General features: G+C 45.8%; 2 protein-coding genes across 4 annotated transcripts in view; both read left to right on the forward strand.

Moving 5' to 3' along the window:
* ap2b1 (adaptor related protein complex 2 subunit beta 1) overlaps window positions 1–12,378 on the forward strand; it is a 36,569-nt gene extending 24,191 nt beyond the window's left edge. For all 3 annotated transcript variants that reach the window (XM_088616441.1, XM_088616443.1, XM_088616444.1), the window contains 4 exons: window positions 2,813–2,897; window positions 3,754–3,840; window positions 6,692–6,846; window positions 9,350–12,378. In XM_088616441.1, coding sequence (XP_088472567.1) covers window positions 2,813–2,897; window positions 3,754–3,840; window positions 6,692–6,846; window positions 9,350–9,424 — 402 coding nt within the window. In that variant the 3' untranslated portion in view covers window positions 9,425–12,378. The remainder of the gene's footprint in view (window positions 1–2,812; window positions 2,898–3,753; window positions 3,841–6,691; window positions 6,847–9,349) is intronic.
* Window positions 12,379–15,595: 3,217 nt separating this feature from the next.
* rasl10b (RAS like family 10 member B) lies at window positions 15,596–24,175 on the forward strand. The gene is made up of 4 exons (XM_088616456.1): window positions 15,596–16,996; window positions 19,029–19,424; window positions 21,471–21,595; window positions 23,061–24,175. Exons 2-4 carry the CDS (start codon window positions 19,146–19,148, stop codon window positions 23,329–23,331), a joined length of 675 nt encoding a protein of 224 aa, XP_088472582.1. The 5' UTR covers window positions 15,596–16,996; window positions 19,029–19,145; the 3' UTR covers window positions 23,332–24,175.
* Window positions 24,176–24,208: the final 33 nt, after the last annotated feature.

The following is a 24,208-nucleotide window of genomic DNA, read 5'->3' on the forward strand; positions in this document are numbered from 1 at the left end:
GTGAAACAAGAATGCATAAACCTCCGTTAATCCCCAGCAGAAGGAGCAGAGCTTCAGCGTTCGTGAAGGTTAAATATTCAGCGTGGCTTTTTCCAGCGTGTTGTGAGGATAATTCCCTTCAAGACAGGACATGTTGACAGAGTTGCGTCCCTGCCTTCCCCAGCTGCAAGAGACTGATCTGATTCCAGGGCCCTGCTGAGCCTGTGATAAACAAGAATCCAGCAGGGTTTGTTGATACGTGTCCACAGATTGTGAATGAAGGCCTGCACTGTCACACAGCCGCCTCTCCTAGAGCAAACAACACCTGGCAACAGGCTGGAGAAGCCCCACATGATGGAAAGTTTGACAGCCGGTGTTAAACCTATTGAGGAATTGAGGAGGGCAGAGAAATGATTTTTGCCCATAAAATCTCAGCCTCTGAAAGAAAAAGTATTTTAAAAGATGACTGTATTATCTTTATTTCAGGGTGAATTGTTGCACAAAGGTGCTTTCAACTTTTCAGTTTCAGGAAAATTTCAGGATCATGTTTACGGTTTTGGCAGTCAGCTTAGTTTGTTTAAAGAGAGGTGGACACTGCTTAAAAGCTGACTGTTATCAGTTTTTTTTTCTGATTGCATTGGGGTCATGAGTACTGGCTCTTTGCAGACCTACTTAATTCAATGTTTGCAGACAACTGCAAACAGTGATTAAAGATAAAATGCTGATAGGCTTTTCATATAAGGAGGCACAGATGAGGTCAAGAAGAGATACTCTAATTTCGAGTGCACATTTTTCCATCTTTTAGGTGGTTGTTTTTGCAGTTTTGCATCATGGCAGATTTTAAAGCTTATTTATTCTCTTCTTCTTAAGCGAATTTGTTACTTTTATTTGTTGCTTTTAGCATATTTTGTCACTTTATTGATATGGCCAGCAGCCATATCACCCTGCAACTCACAACTGGCAACCCACTGAAGCTAAGCAGGTGTGAGCCTGGTCAGTACCTGGATGGGAGACCTCCTGGGAAAAACTAAGGTTGCTGCTGGAAGAGGTGTTAGTGGGGCCAGCAGGGGGCGCTCACCCTGTGGTCCATGTGGGTCCTAATGCCCCAGTATAGTGATGGGGACACTATACTGTAAACAGGCGCCGTCCTTCGGATGAGACGTAAAACCGAGGTCCTGACTCTCTGTGGTCATTAAAAATCCCAGGGCTCTTCTCGAAAAGAGTAGGGGTGTACCCCGGTGTCCTGGCCAAATTTCCAATTGGCCCTTACTAATCATGGCCTCCTAATAATCCCCCTCTATGAATTGGCTACATTACTCTGCTCTCCTCCCCACTGATAGCTGATGTGTGGTGAGCGTTCTGGCGCACTATGGCTGCCGTCGCATCATCCAGGTGGATGCTGCACATTGGTGGTGGTGGAGGGGAGTCCCCATTACCTGTAAAGCGCTTTGAGTGGAGTGTCCAGAAAAGCGCTATATAAGTGTAAGCAATTATTATTATTATTATATTATTATTCCTTTGCCCGAGCGGTTTCCTTTAGGAAATCCAATGTTCAAGAAGAGTCTTTGACCCATGCTGGGGGTTCTTGTTCGTTATGGTTAGGGATGCTGATTTCTGGGCAGTTTTTTCCGTATTTAGTTTAATTATTTTGGGAAGTTGGAACACAAAATGCTATAATTCCAAAATGGTACAACATTCAACCTTAAATCCAAACTGCTTGAGTAAACCGCAAAAATAGCCACTTGGATTTCACAATCCCAGTACTATTGGAGGACACTGAATAATGACTTGAATAATGAAATGTATTTTGACACATTTTGCTGCACTTCAGCCTCTCAGTATAACAGCATACTGAAGAAATACTGTGTTGCTGCACTTCCATCTGGGGAAATTGAATGTGCTTGCTTCATTGACACTATCTGAAAAGAGAAAAGCTTTAATAAAAATGCAAATTTATGTACACATTGAAGAGATCACCAGTTAGAGTTCATTTATGATTGGAACACAACACTCTCAATAAGGTGGAAAGTATTGTTGAGAAAAATATACAGTTCAAATGTACTGTCTTCGCTCCCTTCTGGGAGTGGCGGAGACTTGTAACGGAGACGCAGCTATCAATTGCAGAACTCGCAAGAAAATGAATCCCAACATCTTTGCCCCATGCTGATTCACAGAGAGAAAATACCGACGGGGGTATCTAAACATTCTCATCTAAAACACATGCTCCGAAAACATCATCTCTGCTTTATTGCTCTACTTTGTAAAAAATCTTAATAAATCTCAGAAATACAGCCTGTTTTCGAATCCGCAAGGCAGGCAGTGTGCCATCACCAGCGTTTGCCTCCTGACAACTGTGCGTGCAGTTGTTTTCTTCAGCGTCAGCCTGTCTGATGACTGTTTTTTGGTCTTAACCCCAGATGCAGGGGAAATAAAACATTTGCCGGCAGAAATCAGATTGAATCGGGCAGAACTCATACCCCTAACCCTTCTTCGCACTGCTGCCGACGCCTGTCACAGCTCACAAGTCGCGGAGGCTTAAAAAGCCCAGTCCTGGCGGTTGTGAGTTTGGAACTGTGGAGTACATGCTCTGTATGGCATGCCCACTCCCAGTGCTTGCTCTCCTGGATCGCGAGAGGCCTGTTAATGGTGGATCTAGCTCGCGGTAGAGCGCGTGGGGGAGAACTTCTTTCTCTTGTTTCAGAGGAAAAAGCGAAGGTTCAGGAGTTTAAGGTTCCATACTGTATTTATGTGTGGTTCCCTTGAGATTACAGGTGAGCTACCCCAGTCCGTGCGACACACTGCCAATCAGCACTGTCTTGTCTTCTCCTGACAGGTGGCGGTGAAAAACAACATTGATGTCTTCTACTTCAGCTGTCTCATTCCTCTCAACATCTTCTTTGTGGAGGATGGCAAGATGGGTAGGTGTCAGGGGGCCGACAGGTCAAAATGCTCATGGCGTTCCACCTTGTTGTGATTGTCGATCTGTGCATTGTGCATCGGAGAGCCTCCTCTAGCTGGATTCACTGAATGCTTCCTGGGGCGCACAAAGCCTGGTGTCTTTAGAGAATGCTTTTGTAATACAATAACAGTGAAGCAGTTTGAGTCTTGAGACTGGATTCAGGTGCTGGTTCAGTAAACAAGCAGAGAGGCAGAATTGTTATCCCACTCTCAAAGACACACAGCAACAAAAGTTGAAACAGCACGCCAGGGTCGAAACCAGAAACAACAGTAAGGCACAGTTCAGTGGCAATCTGGGAGAACAAAGTGAAACTGAGCACAGTCGAGACACAGAAGGCGAGAGACTTGAGGATGCTAAGACAAGCACACAGAGTGGAACACTAAGCACCAGAGGAGGCAAAGATGGGTTTTAAATAATGGAGGGAGTTACAGTCTGACAGGTGGCACTGATTATCCCCCATACAATGTTGTCACAGTAGCCGATTGATTGACAGGATTGGTGGTGTTAGCAGTGAGTATGGTGTGATTGCTCATTGTCCAGCGAGCATAGGACAATTTCGTTGTACGACAACTTTCTCATTAAAAAACCTCAAATGATTTTAAAGGAGGTCTTTAGGGGCTTCATAATATTCCAAGTGCTTCCATATATCTGGCTGCCTCTTTTTGAAACCCCCCCAAAAAACAGTGGGCTCACTGGCATCTTTGGAGTAACAGCTGAGCCTGATCCACAGATCAGTAAGTAACTTAATCAAATCTTCAAGCAGGGCTCCTCATGTCTGACCTTTCTTTGCTTCTTGTGACTCTTTTGACCCACAGAGCGCCAAGTCTTCCTGGCAACCTGGAAGGACATTCCTAATGAAAATGAACTTCAGTACCAGATCAAAGACTGCCACTTAAGTGCAGGTAAGGAGGGGAGGTGTCAATATTTTACGTCACGACTGATTTAGATCCACACCTCTAGAAGTTTTTGTCAGGAACTTGCAGACCACAGTGTCTTAGAAACAGCTGTAACTAAGGACATTTGAGCGACATATGAGTGATTCAGTGACCCGAATATCTCCCCAGGAGCCCCCTGGGAATCACCTTTTTTGTGTAATTCAGGCACTGCACTGAGCATGTGGTCTCACAGGGTGCCGGGCTTGATTGCCACAGATCTGAAAGCCTGAAGGACCTGAAAAAGAAGTTGCGAAAGGCCTGTTTTTAAGCTAAAGTGCTAAATCGCCTCTAGTCATATGACCAGAAAGCTTAGCTACGATACATTTTTGATTATTCAATATTATTGTTAGGGATATAAACACATTCATTTCATCTCACACTCATTTACAGCATCTAAGTAGAAGGTTTGTTGGACCGCATTTTTAAAACCTCAAGCAGGGATGGCTTCTGGATTAATTGTGCAAGAAGATATTGCTGTTCCATAACAGATGGAGCAGCATGAATTGGGGCGTTCTGACCTCAGGCCCGCCAAGCCCAGGAGCACGAGCTGAGCAGGTGCTGCTCTGCGGGCCCGGTTTAATTAGGCCAGCTGTTTGTTTGTTTGTTTTTCCTTACCTTAGATCTAAATTTAGTGCCCAGAGCCAGATCCCATGAAAACCTTTTTTTCAGACCCTTCTCACATTCATGATAGTACTTGTAAAATTTATATAAGCTCCCTTAATTCCATAGCGATGCACAGTTTGAATTGAATAGAATTTCAGCGTGAAATAAAATGAGTACGGAAGTTGAACTTGTACGCTAGGGAAACAAAGCCGTGGTATTTGGAGGTTTTGAGGTGTAAAACTGCCAGCAAATTCTAGGTCTCTGATTGCCTTAAGAAGAGGATTTGAAGGGTTCTTGAGAATGACAAAAACCTCATAGAGAGCTTCCTTGCCTAAGGAGTAAGGGGTCTGGGAAAAAAGCAATTCTTTTGAATTGTGAGGGTGTTTGAAGACGTCAAAGATAGTGTAACTCATTGTTCCTATGGCTTTCTTTGCTAAGGTCAGGTTCACAGAAACTTTATTTACATGGACTGTGACTGGACACCCGGGTGTTGTGAACTGGCAGTGCTCCCATGCAGGAGCAGTAGCTAAGACAGCAGCTTTAGCAGACTCTCGCTGCCGGTTTTGGACTCCTCCTGTTCCGTGCTTTGTGGTCTGCTCATGCGGTGTCACTGTGGGACAAAGCCTGTTTGCTTCATCAAACTGCTTTATTTCGTATTGCTTTGATAAGCGTTTGATCCACCATGGCATTGATCCTCCCCACACACACCGGTTAAGTTAATGCTCTGTAATTTGAAGTGAGGATGAAGTCGTGGTTTCAGCGGGCGTCAAACCGTGGAACTGTCTTGACTCTGATGTCAGCCATGAAATCTCGGAGAGAGCAGGGACTGATACTGATGTTTCTGTTGTTGGATTGTTGCGTTGAATGAGCCAGGGTAGGAGTTGTGTGTTGGAAAAAGCAAAGAAAATGAAATGCATACTATTTTCTTAGTTTATTTTCAGTTGTTCAGTTGTTTTTGTGATGCAGCTTAAATGCAATCTGTTCTACTCTTATATGTGTGTGTTACACCTGCTTGATTAAACATAAATATGTTGCTTTTCACTGTTGTAAAACCAAATGCAAAATGGGCAAATCTGTTTTTTAAATAAAAATATATAAGTATAAAAAAGCCAGGCATTTGCACAAAATGTCATGTTTAAAAAAAGCAACAATTACCTTGTTAACATCTGAAGCCTTTCTGTTCTCTACATCATCACCACTGAAGAGGCTCTTTCGAGCTACAGAACAAAACAAAAAAGGGGGAAAGTGTTAATCTTGATACCAGTTAATGTTTCCCTGATATCCTCGCTACACCAGCTCAGGCTGTGTGTGTAAAGAGACATGCTTTTACTTGAAGGGCTTATGCCACCCTTGAGGCCCTGCCCAGCTGTCCTTGTCGAATTCCTTGGTGAGTCTGCCTGGGCAATGCCAGCCTGAGATTTAAATGAGCTGCATTTGCCAGCATAACAGGATGGTCACCCAGCAAAGACCCTGAAAATGTAGACTGTCATTTTTGCTATGAAAGTACAAATCTGCTGTCCCCTCCATTTCGTTAAACCAATTACCACATTAAGGGAGTGAGATAATATCCTAATTCTTTTCAGGCTTCTGAAATCTGGAATTGCTTGCTTTTGCTCAGATGAAGCATCTTGTTTTGCTCTCACACGGCTCTCTTCATCAGCATACAAACTGGCCCAGCGATTCTCATTGCCTTAGCTGTCCTTTGCCGTAACTCGTTTGTATTCATCAGGCTAAAGCCAATTTATTTTAAAGTCAGAGCAGCATGCATGGAAAATGGGTGTTTTGGTCCTTTGTTTTAGTCTGGGACAGACTTCAGCAGTGAGTTTTTTTAGGCTTACAGTCTTTTTCCACTAACCCACATGTTTGATTGAAGGCTTGCTAGAAAACCAGTAGACCATTTTAACATGTTTTGACTGTCTGAAGCCTCACCAGTAGATTGCGTGCCTGCACACACCTGTACAGAAATGTCCCTGCTCCGTTTGTCTATAAAGTATTATCAGGATGGTTAAATTACTCTGCTTTTTTCTGCAAAAATTCAATCCAAAATGAGTCTCTTTGGGGAGAAGAGCCACAGTCCCAGGGCTCAGAAAGTCGGGGCTCAAGAAGGTATTATTCATCTATGCAACTTCAGCCCTGTTACCAGCAGTGATGCAGCAGAAGTCCGTGTGCTCTGGCCCAAAGGTATGTATTCAACTGTAACGATCTCTTCTCGCAGACGCCGTCTCTGGAAAGCTGCAGAATAACAATATTTACACCATTGCCAAGAGGAATGTGGAAGGGCAGGACATGCTCTACCAGTCTCTGAAGCTCACCAATGGGATCTGGATCCTGGCAGAGCTCCGCATCCAGCCTGGGAACCCCAATTACACAGTAAGTTCTGATGCCCCCCCGCCCTCCCTTCTTGTCCCGCACACATCTGCTGGGATCACTGTTTCCCCACAATAGCGCAGAATTCAAGGCCTTGAAACAGGTTTAGCCCAAAGCAAATGGATTGTTTCAGTCCTGCCACATGAAAGGCCATCCTCCCAGCTAGCCAAAGATCTTACAGCCTCCTGAGACGAAGTTAAATATTATTTATATCCCACTTTCCCATTTGCTATCTTAGACCCTACGTGCCATTGACAAATCTTGCTTTCAGAAGGGTAATTCTGACATAATGAGAGGCCAGTCTGTCTTTAGATGAGGTCTAAAAGTCACTTACTTACCCACTGGCTCAGAAGACCGGAAAATTGCATTTAATGCCTGACTGGTCGGCAGTGAAATGTAACTCAGTAAAATCACAGCCAACCTGAAACAGGTTATTTCTTTAAACTAGGGGCTTGTCTGCAGTTTTCTGTCAAAAGGTTCTGATGCAAAGAGTTAATGAAATGTACTTTATAAGGGAGAATGCCTGATATTGGACTTTAAGAAACCTATGCCATGTTTTGCTCTTATATGATGACAGGATATTAAGATCGCTATGGGATCAATAAGAAAAAAATTCGAGAAAAACGAATGGATTTTTTTTTTGTTGTTTTCAAGTGCCAAATCCTTTTCTTGCTTTTCGGCAGCAGGCAGGCAGTGCCATTAATCACGTTCGCGCCTCCACAGCAGCAGCTCCTCTTGTTGCTTTGCTAAATGGGCGGACTCCGAGAGTTCAGGTCGCGGTCTCCTGTGGGGAAGCAGGAAGGGCTGAGCGACAAGAGAAGCTTCAGAATGGGACACAGTCTACAAGCGAGGTGTTCCAAAAACTGCTGTGGAAGAGGTCCTAAAAATAGTTCGAACTAATTTGTGAGAGAAGAATCATCACCCTACATTTCCTTCAGCATTAGGATACTTTTTTGGGGGGATAGGACTGTTTTAAGGCCTCCTCACAGCTGTATAATTCTTGGTTGACCTCAGCAGAAGGTAATGTGAAAATGGAATGCATGGCATTCTGGAGCAAAGTGAATTACCCAAGCCATCCTTTTATTCTGATCCAGTGGTTTTAAGTAATTGTCCCTAGAAACATGATTTTTTTATTTTCAGCGCCTCCAGTACGCTTTATCCCAGCCAATTCTGGCCCCTCGATTACATAATAATCACTTTCGACAGGCTGCTGTCCTGTCTGCTACCACAGCAGTAGGCAGCTGTACAAACGCATTTCATTTGCTTTTCTCGAAATGTCTCTTGACAGCTCTCCCTGCGTTTGTGCCTTGTGAAAGTTAAGGATTTTTCTACACTAAAATGGTTTGTAGTATCGTTAAACTGGCTTCATTGTTAAACATCCTGTGGAAGATGATCAGCCTCCCCCATTTTGGTACAGCGAGTGATGATTGCACAATGTGCTGAAAACATCTGTAGTGCCCTCCACTGAAAATGCCCTGGCGTATCGCATGTATTTCAGATCACTGAAATGAATGATCCATATCCCACTCGAAGATCAATTGCGAATTTTGTCTCTAGTACCTAAGCATGTTTTTACTCTCTAGGTTGACCTATCAATACTGCCAAGCACTACTGTATGTCCCCACATCCCAGAACTGAAAAATTTTAATACAATTCTGCTATATTCCTTTCCCTGAATGCATCTCTTGAGTGCACAGCTCTGAAAGAGACATTCTAAGCTTAAGCAGTACAGCAATGAGAAGCGTTTTACTGGAGTTTACTAATAAACATCAACTTTTGTAGCTGTAATTGTCTGAATATGCAAATCTGCTGATTGAGACCTCCCCTTCCAAATTATTTAATGTGCATCTGCTCTTTAATTGCTTTGGTGCCTCATTACCTTGAGTCCCCCAGTGGTAATCATGCCTGTCCTGACTGGTGCTCCTGTCAGTTAAACCCTAATTGATTTTTAATAGGAAGCAGAATTCTGCACTTATTGTGCTGAGACCTTTAGAGCCTTAGAGGAGAACACGGGGGGAAACCTGAAGTTTAGTTTTCACTGAATAATTATTGCTCTTCTACCTGCAGATTTTTATTCTGTGTCCCCATCAGCCCCGTAGCTTGTCCCTGTTTACCTGTGGAAATTACGGCAGCTGCTTTCATCCTCATACAGTTGTGGAACCAGTGACTCATGCTGTGCCTTTTTATTTTGTGTTGTTTTTTTTGCCCTGATTCCTGCTGTTCTCAGTCAAGGGCGACTGGAAAGCCCGCCACCTGCAATAAGTTACAGAGCAAAAGAGATGAACTGACATGAGGCAGCTGCTAACCGCGGGGTTTTGCTCTGTGCCGTCTGACCTCTGACCTCTGACCTCCGAGCCTGAGAGTCTTGTGTTTGCAGTGTGTTTTGTGGCTGCGTGTGCGGCCCCCCCGCCGCAGGCCAGGCTGCTGTTTCGCAGTGCGCGTTTCCTCCGCGTTGACAGGCCGGTGCCGCTGGTGCTCACGCCGCTCCTGTCTCTCTGTGTCCCAGCTGTCCCTGAAGTGCCGCGCTCCTGAGGTCTCCCAGTACGTCTACCAGGTGTACGACTCCGTCCTGAAGAACTAGAGCCTGCCAGAGCCCACCTGCCGAAGGAGGGGGGTGTGGAGACCGTGAACAAACTCGTTTCTCTCATCTTTTTTTTTTATATGTTCTACTTCTGTTTCCTTCATCACAAGGCACTGAAAGTTCAGAACAGACGCACACAAAAGCAGACGTGCGCTGTGAACTGTGATTGGAAGAGCGTTGCCCATGCAGGAGTAGTTGATATCCTCCATTCAGCCGTCCATTTTTTCTTTTCTTCTGTCTTTCTGTTTTGCCAGGTTTCGCTCTGACACTTACAATAATTCAGGTAATCGGTAAATATTAGCCCCCAGCGCACACCCAGAGACATTGAAAGGGAAGAGCTGCGCTGGTCTGGGCTCTGAGGTGCCAGTGGCTCTTATGTGCTTAGTGGGGAATTAGCAGATGCAAATGAGTGCATTTTGTTGCGAGTCAGGAGTGAAACCGCAGAAAGACAGGGGTGATATGAACCACTCTCTTATTCTTACTAGTGTTCTTAACCACTGTGTATACCACTGTTTAAAGTAGCTGTTTTGTGATTATGCAGGTATGTGTCATCTTTTATTCTATGTGTCTTTTTGGGGGATTTTATTTTTTCCTTTTCTTAATAATTTCCACTGGCTTGTACATACAGATCCATTGCCCTGCTCCTGGCCTGCTGCCATTAGCTTGTCCTTCCCATCCTTCCTCATATTGCCTCTGCAGTAGCATTCAGGCGACTGTGCCAGCTTCCCTCCCAGCTCTGTCGTGTCAGGGGTAGATGTGGAGCATTCGGTGATTCTGGTGCTGAAGTTCTCGCCCCTTTGATCACAGTCCTGGCCCCTCAACGAGGCCGGTGAGGAAGTAGCACTATTTGCTCAGCTTGAACTTCATTGTGTATTGCTAGGCGTATACTCTACTGCCAGTGTAGCATTCCAGTACTGTAAATCTTTTGCAAATAATATCTGGTTGCCAGTTTTACAACAGGTTGCATAAAGCAAGCGCTCGTAAGAGAGCTGGTCACACATTTAATTAACAGAAAATGGCATTGAATACTTGAGTCCTCTGCCTACCTGCTGTGCGGTCATGTGCCTATTGCCCATACAGCTGAAAGCTGAGAGGACAGTCTCATCTCCGTTCTCATCTGCCTCCATTTCCTCTCCCGTTGTTTGTTTCAAGAATTAATTCCTGGAAAAGGTCCCGATTGGCGCTGTTTCTTTTGTGATCCTGGCTTCGTTTGGGGTGGTGGGGTGTGATTAGGTGAAAATCTCCAGATTCGTTCCGGCTCTGATCCGAGTGGGATCCAAATACAGCTTCTCCAGGGATGAGTGGATCTTGGCTCACTGTCTCGTGTTAATAGCAGGAAAGAGTTTATCTGGTTCTCTCTCCGTCTGCTGGGTTCCCCCTCTCAGTTTTCTCAGTTGCAATTGCAAATGTAAAACTTCGGCTCAGAGTCTTGCCATAGTTAAATCAAGTCTTTCATCATCACTAAGGACTTGTCCAAACAGAACGCCAGAGGCGTTGTCCTTCCTGGCCTTGCTGTCAAACGCACCAATGATGTTTTGAGTGGAAATATTCAGTATCCTGCCAACATATTACTGTTCGATTGTACTCTAGCGAGTTGCCAAGTGTCAAGTGCTGGTTTTATGCTTCCTTCTGCGTTCACCCTTTTTCTTCAGCAGTATCATACTTTGTCCATTCAATGGTAGATATCCAGAATGCAATTCAATGGCGTGTTGTTTTCTGTGCTTAAAGCATAAGGAAATGTTGTAGATCAAGGTCCAGGGTATTGAAACAGATGTGTTAAGCAACTTGGGTCTCTTTGCTGAGTCGGGAGCACTTCAGAGAAAGGTCCCCAAAGGGTCTGTGGGCAGGTTGTGTGCATATGTTCACCAGTAGTGTTTGTTATTCTAGATCTGGGCTTCAAAGTAGCATGAGATTTCAGTGGCCTTGTACCAAGTCCTCCAACGTGAACGTGATCTATATAATTTAAAAATACACTTATGAAAATAATGAAAAAAATTTGCTTGATGGACGTAGTGAAGTATACAGATGTCAGACTTAAGCGTAATAAAAAATGAACACATAAGGTACAGATTGTAACGTGTGACCTAACTCTTCCTGTCTTTCTGCCATTGTTATCTATGTGCCTGTAAGCCTGCATGTGAACATGCTCCTGTGAGCCTAGCTTAGATTTTTGTTAAAACTTTTATTTCCGTGCTATAAGTCCAGGGGTTCAACTAACGCAGCTGGCTGGGAAAGGATCAGGCTGACCCTCAACACAAGGTCGTTCCCCCGTGAACCCTTTTAAACAGTTCGGAGCTTTGCGTTTATAGAATTCCTAACTTCTGTATTCAAGTGTACAGCCCATCACAAAAGAGAGAGTTCTGGTTTTATCTTCCTTTCTTTCCCAGGTTGGAATCAAAAATGTTTTTGACAAAAACCCAGGATGTAATTTCATTACGTCCAGCAGATATTCAAAACAGTTTAGTGCACCGTGTTCGGGATCAGATTACCAACATAAGGAAACATGCCTTTTTATGATTTTAGATTTTTAGAATATTTTTAAGCTAATGAATCTGGTCAGTCTTGCTTTAGGTCAGTTCTTCTTAAACTCATTTAAGTATTCATCCTGGCTCACAGCTGCCCTGCCTGGGTGGTTGCAGAGTACTGAAGACACCGAGTATGGACACTGTTTCTGTCCAGATGGGGTTCTCCGGCCAGTGTTGTACTGTGGTGTGGAACCTGACAGAGGTCATGGGTGAGCTGTGAACAGATGCATTACCTTGAAGTCACACACAGACATGACAGAGGCTCTGATCTCTTCCCATCTGCTCTTGCGTGTTACTTGATCTCCTGGTTTGCCTCATTCTCATCTTGTCTTATACCTGCTGCCTATACCTTTTTTGACGTTGTTTTATAACCATGACCAATGTGTAACTATATCGCCATTTTCAATAAACTGTCCTGTCTATAGGAAACTGCCTGTGCCTGTGTGTTTTTTCAGAGCGGCTGTGTTGAGAACTTTGACTTTAATGGCTGTACGTGAGATGAAGAGTCGTTTGACTTCCTGATTGAGTGATTACATATGAGAGATTGTATTGTTTATATTTATACCCAGTCACTTTGGTTTTCTAAGAATCAGTTCTGCAGCTATGACACCGTGCAAGGAGATGAGCACCAGCAGCAATGCTCCACTGACACGCCCACCTGTCACTCATCATGTGACAAAGCAGGGAGGCACTGATTGGACGAGCCTCTTGATGTCGGGCAGGTCAGGAGCTTCACAACTTTGTCGTTGTTGGAACAAATAAGTTCTGGACCCCGAGATGAGCTGATCAAGTGAGTTTTATTGCATGCAAGGAACAGTACATTCAGAATTGTTTGAAGTTTATAGGTGCAGAGCTCCAGTTTATATAACAAACTTCAGCCATTTCTGACGCAAATTGTTACCATGGTACTGGGGGGAGGTCGCCTGTGTTTGGACATTCTCAAGACCTTGAAGACTTTGAATGGCTGGTCTCATCTTCCCATAGTTAGGGAATCTCTTGTCAGTTAACTCCCCATCCCTACCATAACTCAAAAGTGCTCAATCATGGAATGTTTTGTACCAAAAGAAGTCTTTGTGTAGAAAGAAATCGGTTAACCCTTTTTTCACGTCTCATATCTTTCTTCAATGTGAAAGCATGTTCGACTAATCCCAACCTTGCCTGTTTAGGTAACAGCTGGCTAATGACACAACCCAGGCTCGAACCTCAGACACCCGGACCCCAGACTGAGTGAAGTCTTTTCCTGGTTCTCACATCTCAGATCCCTTGCAAGCACCAGTTGAACTACCAGGATGGGTTCTGTCCAGCCTACCTGTACCTGCTGGCCAGATGGCAGGTAAGGTCTGAAAGGAGTGCTATAGGAAGGGAGTATCTTCCTTGTGACACATTGCCTTCTCTAACACTTGAGAGTAGCAGTTATCGCTTTGGCCTACATAGCCAATAGGGTGAGATCTGGACTTTCCATCAGAGCTGTTCCAAGCAAAGGATTGCCTCTCACAGCATATGCAATCTCCCAGATGAAATCCTCACCTCTGTGTTTTTTTGATTGTGGACAAAATACTTTAGTAAAACACAGCCTTTTACTCCAAAGGAGTTCTGCTAACTTGTTCATTTTATCCTTTGCACCAATTCAGAACAAAAGTGTGCGCCAGTGTAACATGTTCTACATCTTTTTAAAGCTACCGTTGAGATTCAAGACTTGCAAATTTATATAATGCAGGAAATGCAAGTCGTCTCCTTTCCGCCTTGATTTTTCCACATGCTGAGCAGATGCATCTTTCCCACTGTGGCCAAATTGATTAAAGAAGCTTTAATTTTACAGTTAAACTACATGCACACGATAAGATCTTATTCTTCAGTTCATCCTTTAAATGTTGTCTTGAAACAATTAACTTTAAAAATGAGTGTTCTGTTCTAGACTTTTGTCTGTGGTATGATACAAAGACCAGGAGGTACATCTCTACCCAGAAAGTTTTGGTTGAAGCCAATGACTTCTTTCAAGAAATGACGGGATGGTCAGTCGGTTATTACCAAGCTCGATGAGCTGGACACCCTGTTCTTTCCTTGCAAAATTTCTCTTTGTTTTAAAGATTGGAAAGTAGTAAGTCTCCTTTATAATCCCACAGTGGACAAACTGATCTGGACATCGGGAGGTGGAGAAATGTGGTGTTCTTGTGTGGTGTGATATTTTTGCACTCCAGTAGATCTGACCCACCATGGCCCCTGAAGGTGGCTGGTGTTCCCAGTCAGAGGGTGTCCACATAGCTCTGCTCACAGATGGGTGTTTATGTTCTAGGATAGAGCTACATTAACACAGCCTTTTCCCTGAGAAAAACATCCTCCTGTTGTGACATCATTACCAAATATTCCTTAATTATAGTGTGATTGGTGCTGCAGATTCCATTTATTACAGGCTCCTACTTAGTCATGTGGAACAGCAGGCAGTCTGGTCTGATTTGTGAATCCAAGAAATCTCATAAGATTGAGAAGTATCCTGTTTTGTTTTTTTGGCGTATTGCGTAAAACTTTGCTCGGGTGCTCCAGTTTCCTCCCACTGTCTAAAGACATGCTGTCCAGGGTAATAAGCGTAATAGCTTAGGTGCCTGAGTGTGCGTGCGTGTGTGTGTGTGTCCTGTGACATCCTAACGTCCAGTCCAGGGTGTAGTCCCTGCCCTGTGCCTACCAGGTTGGGCTCCCCTTAACCACCATCCCAAAAAGATAAAGCACTTACCGAAAACGGGGGTGAAAATCTGTATTTTCTACCTCTGTAATAAGAGGAACAATTGTTGCTTTTATTTATAGTTGCTCCTCACAGCCAACCCTGAAATCAAAGCATGACTGTAGCACTGACGTGCAGACTCTGGCAGCAGGCGCAGTCCTTGTCCTCACTGGAAAGTCAACAGGCGTAGTGAGTAGACTACAGAGGGGAGAACAGAGAGGGAGAGGTGTTTGCATGGAGGATGATAATGTTCCCATCTGCTCGTCTGTCAAAGTGCAATTGGGCCATAGTGCTAACATTAACCTTTGCTTCTGCTTATAATTGCCACTACCATGCTCTTCAGCCCCCAGGTGACTCGTGACTATTTGCAGCTTACTCATTGTAATGTCAGGTGTAAGCTGGTCGCTTGTGAAGATACTAAACATGTATTGCTACAGGGCAGCACGGTGGAGCAGTGGTTAGCATTTCGCTTTTCCCTGGATTCAGGCGTGGCACTTGGTGCCTCCTCAGGCAGACATCACCTGAATGAAGCTCTGTCTTCTCTTACAAAGAAACGTCATCAGTATTTGCATACAGGTTTCACATGATGTCAAAGGGCTGCTTCTGTGGAGAGTCTCTGATGGGCAGGTTATGCACACTGTGGTGTTTGAGTTAGACCCAAGACATGCAACAATGGTGCTGGAGTGAACATTTGATTCTGGAAGTCTTCCACCTGCTCCTTCTCCGATGGTGTAGGATGGGCTTTTAAATTGTTGTGGAGGCTCATCTGATCCCTTTTTTTGGACCCTGTTTGTGCATGTTGATGGCAAAGTTAAAGGACCGTTAATGTGATGAGACTTTGGAGTCAAGTGTGGACAATAGCACGTGGTCGCTAGGCAACAAAGGAATACGGATGCAAGGTTGCTAAGTTACAGCTGCGGTCCTGCCCCTTGGCAGTGGTGTGTGCTGTGCTTCTATGGCTATTAAAGACAAGCGCTGTGTTGCATTCTGCAGGATTCATTTGTTCTCTCAAGATGGAAGATGCACTCTGGAGGAGACTGTTTTTCTTTCCCAAAATCTTATCTCATCCCCCGAAGGCAGCACAAAGATGGACATTGCCTGCCTTTTGTCAGGGTGTGAAATATCTAGCTATTTGACTCCGAAGCTCGCTGTAACAGAATGGCCTGGCTCACATGTCAATTTCCAGTTTGCACAGCAGGAGCAATTCGGGTTTTGGAATAATTTTCAGTGAAGGGTTGAGGGCATGCGGTTTTCTGTTGCCTGTCTTAGTTGTATGACAAAGTCAAGGCAGTAATATCACACCTCTTTTTGCAAGAAGATTCTGTGAGAAACATTCCTTCTGAGGCAGATTGTTTTGTGCTGTAGCCTTACTGGTGCACAGGTACAAGTACGTGTTGTTTATGCTTAAGTCCTGTGGGCTTTTCAGCACTGAGTCACTAGTTTTAATGTCAGTAAGAGGTACTAGTAGTAAGAGTGACCACGGCACCACTGTCACGAGCCACTGTTGCACAAGGTGCACGGGGACCTGTGCTGTCCCGCCGGCGGGACCAGAAGTCCTGGGTGTGAATTAACGAGGCGGCTGTATGCAGGCATTGCAACAGCGATGTTATTACAGGAATGCGCATCTCCCGCCTTCACAGGCAGCGCGGCCCCTAGATTTCTGATCCCTTCAGTTGTCCCCTCTAGTGAAGAAACCCGATAAATAGACCCAAATCCTCCTCGTTATCTCCCACCGTGAGTGAACGGTCTTTCTTTTGTAGCGCGCTTGCATTGCACATTGCAACACGGCTCGCCAGTAAATTGATAACCCACGATTACAACAAGCAGTTCAGTTACTAATACCTTCAACGGGGAGCGGGGATTGCATCAAAATGTGACAAAGATAAAAGACGCTGTGGTAGCGGAATAGCCAGTTGTCTAAACCTCGGGCATCGGGAGAGTCTTCTCAAGTGCGTGCCTGGCATTTTTGGAAGACAATATTCTTTCGCGCCGCCTTGAATAATTAGTAGGATCCTTCTAGACTGGGCGATGCGCGCATACTGATTTTGTTTAGCGCTGGTACCAGGCGGGCGTTTTGACCCAGTCGTGTGAGCGTTTCTGCTCAGCAGAAAGACGATGTCTTCACGCTCGCGTCCCTCGCCGCAGACACCTGCGAAAGCAGCACCGGCGTGAGGAACGCAGCTCGCCGGGAGACACCGCTGCCGAGCTGGAGAGCTGAAAACTTCAAAGGGTCTATCTCCCTGTCCGCCACCCTGCTGCACAGGTGCACCAGCAGACCTCCGTGGGCACTGCAGGACTGTGATCTCGGTCCGCCCTCGCCTGCACTATCAGGTAAGAAGGAGCAAAGAGAAGTGTTTCTAATATGTGACGAGCGTAAAATTGCTTAATTAATATCTCTCTCTCTCGAGGAAGCCGGAATACTGGCTTTGCGTTTCAAATGAACAGTAAGTAAGATGGGGTTATTAATTTAGCGGCGTTTGAGATCGGTGAATAACAGATGGCTGACGAAATCTCTAGTAACGTTATGAAATATATAAATGAAAACAGCTTTCGAGGCAGGTACATGCGTTTCAACTACAAAGCCGAGTAAAGATCCTATCGCGTTAAGTTTGCCTGCGTACAAAAGCTAAGTGCGATGCACTGCATCGCATGTCAAGCAAAGTCTGTTTAAAGTGTTTTATTTCATTTAGCTGACTTTGAAACAAAAAATGGTTAGAAATACTTAAGAAAGCAGCGCTACAATTGGCTGGGAAATCCGAAGATATCTGGGCTCCTGGAGTTCTGGGCAGGACCTTGACCTGAAAGTGCTGGACCAGAAACGCCGCTGGATGCCGTTTCTCCCCGCATTTTCAGCGGAAAGGACGGCGATATTAGGTGCATTATTGTGATCGTTATTGTTATAAAAAGGAGAAAATTCAAGCGTGAACGCTTCTCCTTCACAAATGTTGTACCCGTTAAGACTTGCGCTGCGGCGGCTGTTCACGACTTCATCACCCAAACGGTTCGGGGTCCCCCCCAGTGAAACACGGGGCTCTGAGCCGCATCTTCATCATGCAGTCGACAGCATACCGATACCCCGGCTGCACGCTGCAAATTAACAAAAGTAAAGCTCCGAGAGCTGTATTATTAACACTCTGGACAGCTCCCCCGATCAGTATAGGCACTGCTTCCAATACAGCACATTGTGCACCTGCTACTGCTACTGTATTCATGTTACCTGATGCTACATTTCCCAGTGCTGCTCTCAACCTCCTGTGGCTACTAATTTATTAGTGAGACTGTTTTTTTTTTTACTGCTAGGCGAGACGGCGGCTATTAGGCCACTATTGCTACACGTCTACAGTGGGATCAAGAAGTATTGGCCCCCTTGATAAAGATGAATTAAAAAAAAACATATAAAATAAACAGCACAAGGTGCTACAATTCATGCCCCACAAATGGAAAAGCTGCAGGCTTTTATTCTAATATAATTATTTCAAAACAGTGTTTAAAATGAATAATACTTTTTTTCATGAAAACATTCCCAATGTATTTCTATTAATGATCTATATTATTATTACGAAAATGCCGTGTCTGCTTTGTGCCGAGGTTTTCACACAAACGCTCCTGCTCTTTGATTTTGCAGATCTGTTTGCATGATGCACAGCAGTCGGAGCTGAAGTAGAAAATCTCTCGCGCTCTCCACAGCGGTGCTCATTCGCTGAGGAGCTTGCTCATTAACACACAGAGCGCTCCTAATCTATTCTAATATCTGCATATGAAAAGCCTGGCTAGCTAACAATGGCCAGGAGAAACACATTTAGCTGGTATCTGCTTCTCGCTGTCTCCCTGAGGGCTGTCTGGTCCCACTGCAGAGCAGCTTGATCCATTTCAGGTTTCACAAGCCCTGGCTCAAACAGTTCTGTCAAGGAACATATTGAAAATTGTAACGGCACATTTCTTGTTGATGTAGTGCAAATAAGTGATTAAGCAAACTAATAGCCTGGCCATGACTTATCTGGGAATATGAGAATGTTGGAAAGTCTGCAGACAAGAGCAGACCATTCGGTCCATCTTGTTTGTTTAGTTACTGGATGTTAATCTTAGAATCTGGTCGTGCTGTCCAAAAATCCCAGTGAGTCATTTTAGCAAAAACATGGCTGGGTAGTTAGCTATACGACACCCAGTTCTTTTTTACAGAGAACCGCTTTCTGTATCTCAGTCCCTAATGCAGCAGTTCCTAATTTCTAACTGAAGCAGTCTGAGGCTGGAGGCGGCGCAGACCTCTCTGTCCTGTCCTGTCCTGTCCTGTCAGGAGAGCTCTGGGCCTGCTCCTGGGCCTGTGTCGGCGCGCTCTCTGACCGGCGCCCTTTCCTCTTCCCAGCGAGCCCAGGAGGGCGGGGCTGGGCGGCTGTGGCCTATGAATGGGAGTGAGCCGCGCCCCCTGCGCCCGCCGGGCCCGCTGTGACTATGTGCTGCCCGGCCCACCCAGCCCACCCGGATGCACTGGCCTGTGGCTTGGGAGACCGGGGGACGCGCAGGCGCCCGGGGGAGTGGCGGGGGCATGGCCGCCACCTTCAAGATCGCCGTGCTGGGGGCGCAGGGCGTGGGCAAGACGGCCATCGTCCGGCGCTTCCTCTACAACGACTACAGCGAGGCCCCGGCGCCCAGCAGGGGGCGCCGCGTCTACCTGCCCGCGGCCGTTCTCAACGGGCACGTGCATGACCTGCAGATCATGGACTACCCCGCCATTCCCAGCTTCCCCGTCAACACGCTGCAGGTAAGGCTGCACCTGCACCTGCGGTCACGCATCGCTCTCGGCCTTTGTGATCCAGGAGTTTGTGCGTTTTCCCTGTGTTCACATGGGTTTCCTCCGGGCCCTCCTGTTTCCTCCCACAGTCCAAAGACAAGCTGGGGGTTCACTGGTTTCTGAGAAAACTGGCCCTGTTGTGAGTGTGTCTGTGTGCCCTGTGATGGACTGGTGTCCAGTCCAGATGTATCCTGCCTTGCGCCCATTGCTTGCTGGGATGGGCTCCAACATCTTCATGAGCCTGTACTGAATAAACTGGTTAGAAAATGGATGGAAGAATTCCATAAGATGAACATAAGATGCTGGATGTTTCAAGTTTGTTGCCTTATCGAGGATCCGTGAGGATAGAGAGACGTGTGAAGCTCAATAATTATTCAGCACTTTGCTTTCAAGATCCTGAAAAGCCTGAAAAGGCTGTGGTTGCTGCTCAAATAGCATAATGAAAGCTGTGAAATTCACTTAATGCCTAATGAAATGCATGAAATATTTTGCACCAGTAGCACTGTATAAAAGCACATATGGAACATGTCGTTTAAGCATCTGTGTTACCCAAAGGTTTCATTGAATTTGTATGGCTTACAGATTGCTGTGCTGCAATCTCTCATGTTAATCAAATATTCAGTATATTCAAAAAAGCAAGTGTTAAGTCTCGGTTTGAAGAGTCACAGAACAGGTCTCTCGTACGGTCTGGGGAAGGACATTCCATAACAATGGAGACGTGACAGAAGGCGCTCAGTCACCACAAGTCTGAAACATGGTCGCAGGTACGGTGGCAGAGGAGCAGCCTCAACTGACTGGAGCCTACAGCAGGGAGTGTAGACATGGAGGAGTTCAGAGATGGACTGTATGATGGAGCCAGTTTGTTTAGAGCAGTAACATGACCTTATACTGAATATGTAACTTCATAGGCAATCAATGTAGAGACTTGCGTACATTGTAAAGGAGTGATATGCTGTCAAGCTCTGCTGTGAGTCAGAAGTCCGAGGTTCAGAAATGTGGACATATTGTAATTTGCTGAGAAGGATGTTAGGGAGCCCATAGGATTAAAAAGAGATGCAGAAATCGAGCCTTTATTTTATAAATGCATGAATCAGTCACTCAGCATCAGACAGTTGTAGAAATTGCCTAATGTGGGCAATATTTCTAAAGTGAAAAAAGTCTTTATCAATTGTTTTACATGGTGTTTAAAATACAAGAGAGAATCAAGTGAGAGTCCAGATTCCTGATTTTGGCTGACGTGTGAAATAATTGCTAAAACAATTGCTGGCAATTATTCTAAACTATCTGGACATTTAATTGAGGCATTGATACATGGAAACCTGGAGCTCTTACTTAACTGCACCACTTAAACAAGATTTCAGACCATTTGTGGTTCTGCTCTGAATGTTGCGATGATCTATTGGCTGGCTAATGAGTTTCTGGTGGCACAGAGCCTAGTGTTAATTAATAAAATACACTGTCGCGTAGCAAAGTCCGGCACAGTTAGTCAATTATGCTAACAGCTTTGATTAATAGGCCATCAGTATGAGATGAGCAATGAACTGATTGCATGAAGTGGCCCCTTCTCCGTGTTAATCACCACCGATGAAAAGCCCGTGCACGGTTGTGGAGCTGACACAATTGAGATCAGTTGTACAGCAAAGAGCTTTTGAATTTAATTAAGGCTCTGCGTCGGCTTAAAATGCTAAAAGACAGGAAGATTGATCATAAATGAAAGGCCATGAACTAAGCAATAAGGACAAAGGAGCCCACCTACAGATCATGGTATTTAGACAGGGAATGAGTGAATAATGGACAGAGAAGGACTCAGATACAGCCTGGAACTGTGAGTGTGTGTTTGTGTCTCTGCCCTACATTGCATTCAAACATACCTTCAAACTCTGCTCTGAAGCCAGCAGCAGGTTTTACAGATATTGCTGTTCATGTGAGGCGAGAGGCGGAGGGGACAGTTGCCCGGCCCGGGCAGGGGGCTGCTGTCTCCCTGCCTGACCCCGTTCGCCTCTCTCTCCTGCGCAGGAGTGGACTGACGCCTGCTGCCGAGGGATCCGCAGTGCCCACGTGTACATCCTGGTGTACGACATCTGCTGCTTCGACAGCTTCGAGTACATCAAGGCCATCCGGCAGCAGATCCTGGAGACAAGGTAACGGTGAGCTTGTAGAACCCCTTCATCAATCCCCCAGACTTTCAGAACGATGGATTCACTGCTCATTCGGTGTGAAGGGCCGACTCAACATCACAACAGGGAAAGACCACATTACTTTATCTTCACTGTGTTCCTAAGTCTGATCTCTTCAGTTTTTAAATAAATGCAACTTCTTTAAGATAACGTATTTTACAGGTTTCTAATATTTGCATTTCCATTTTGAATAAAAATGTGTTCTTTAAAACTTAATGGCACTTGTGAGTGAAATCAAGTGCTCGACCACCCATTACAGCCAGCCTGCTGACTGCCAGACAGAAAGTAAATATCTTAATTCACTCAAACAGAAATGCAAAGCAATTTAGTCTTTGTGAAAATGATTGTGGATTATTTTCATGAGCGTTTCGTCTTGATTAACCAAAATGAAAGACGGGTCGTTGACAAACGTTTCCGTCAGAATTTTCACCGAAAAAATAAACGTCAACGCAGAGAAGCCTGACGAGGTCTTCTGACACGGTGGCAAATGCTAACGAGGGCTTCCAGCTGCTCATGTGAAAAGGGCAGTGACGTTTCGTCGGCTGTCTGCTTCTCCCAGGGATTGAAGAAAGAGACACTGTGTACCCAGTAGCAGATTGTCACTGGAGCTCCTGCCAAAAACGATGAGCTGAATAGCTGCATGAAAAGGGCTACAATACAGTAACTGAGTTTATTATGCTCTGCTGGAACTCCTGCTGTGAGGACTTAAGAAGGGATCTAAGAAGAGAAAGATTGGGTTCTGGGCAGGTTTATTAAAGCCTGCTTTCCCTCTGCCCAAAGATTAAATTAGTGTTGCTATTTTTGTCTTTCACAGTCACAGAGGAATGGAAACAATATTATATCGGTGCCCAAGAGTATTGTTGGTTAGAATGGGGCATTAAATTTGTGAAGGGCTTTTGGGATCTTTCATACTGATAGAGACCTGCAGGTTAATGAAAGTGAAATATGAAAATCCGCAGAACAGAGAGATACCGTTTAAAAAACAATGACTGCAGCATTGATAGCTTGCAGTCAGCACAACAATAGACTAGAAAATGTAAGCATCGTACCACCACTCTTTTGTACTGTTTAAATCAAATCTAAAACTGCATTTGAAAACTAGTGTTCCTGCAGGACTGCACAGCGGCGCTGCGGCAGCCTGGGTCCAGTTGTGGATCTGGGTGCTGTTTGTGCGGAGCTGGTCTGTCCTCTCTCTCTGTTGGCATGGATTTCCTCCGGGGGCTCCAGATTCCTCTCACTGTCCAGCGGCATGCTGGTGGGTTAATTGGCTTCTGGGAGACCTGGTCCTGGTGTGGGTGTGCGTGTTTCTGCCCCGTGATGGCCTGACGTCCTGTCCAGGGTGTGGCCTGCCTGCCTTGCACCCGTGGCTCTGCCCTGCCAGCTCGCGAGTGGTGCTCACCAGGGCCGCGCGTGCTCTCTGTGCCCGCAGGGTGGTGGGGACGGCCGAGGCGCCCATCCTGATCGTGGGGAACAAGCGGGACCTGCAGCGCGGGCGCGTCATCCCCCGGCACAACGTCTCCACGCTGGTGCGCAAGAGCTGGAAGTGTGGCTACGTGGAGTGCTCGGCCAAGTACAACTGGCACGTCCTGCTGCTGTTCGGCGAGGCGCTGCGGCGTGTGGGCTGCGCCCGCTGCAAGCACGTGCACGCCGCCATCCGCTTCCAGGGAGCCCTGCGGCGCCAGCGCTGCTCGCTCATGTGAGCCCGCCGCGGCCGCCCGCGCCGGGGGCTGTCCTGAGGAGCGGGGCCCCCCCGGGGCCCCCCGGACCCCCGACCTGCTGAGGTCTCCACTGCGCCTTTCTCTTCCTGTTCCCTGGGCTGCTCCTCCGCGTGGACGTGCAGGAGGGGAGATGAGAAGGGCTCATTATTGTGGTGGAGTAGTAATCTGTCAAGCCCAAGAACAGATCTTGGATGGAGAGGAGAGGACACACCTGATTCGATTTCCCTGAGGACCGCAAAGTAAAAACTGCAAGGACAGCTCTCTTATTTTCTGATAACTGTTTGCGTGTCGCTGTCAGCTGTGCGCTGGTGAGGGCTGTCCTCCAGGCACGGCCAGTGTAGCGCAGCCTGCCACCAGAGGGCAGCTCTAGTCCCGTGGGTGTCCTGTATCTGGTCTTCATATGCCCTGTATTTGTCCCGATTAAATTGATGTATTTTTCCTTAACCCTGAACTGAACCTGTTTGGTCAGCTGGGGGAAGTGAGTCTTCAGGGTGGCTCATGTTGTCCCCAGGAGTCTGAAGCACTGGGCCTGGATGCAACAGTCCTAATACAAGAGATGTTAATTACATCTTTCCTGTGGTTGCTTAATTAGGTTGGTGTGGAGCATGCTGTTCTGTCACGGTGTGATTAATTTCGTGAAACTATAGCCAGCTGCTTTTCATCTCAAAAAAGGAAATCTGCCTTGGAAAAAAAAAAACATCCCTAACTCCATAACCAGCCCCGAGTTCAAAATTTGTTTGTAAAGAATGCAATACGCACTTTTGAGAGCACGGTACGATGGAGAGGGACTTCTAAGAATTACTTTAATAAATCCATTTTATTCGTGTTTTTATGGTATTTCCCTTTTTCTGGGAGTCTT

This window comes from Lepisosteus platostomus, chromosome 22 (assembly GCF_059453375.1).
Source record: "Lepisosteus platostomus isolate fLepPlt1 chromosome 22, fLepPlt1.hap1, whole genome shotgun sequence".
In the NCBI taxonomy this organism is placed as follows: Eukaryota; Metazoa; Chordata; class Actinopteri; order Semionotiformes; family Lepisosteidae; genus Lepisosteus; species Lepisosteus platostomus.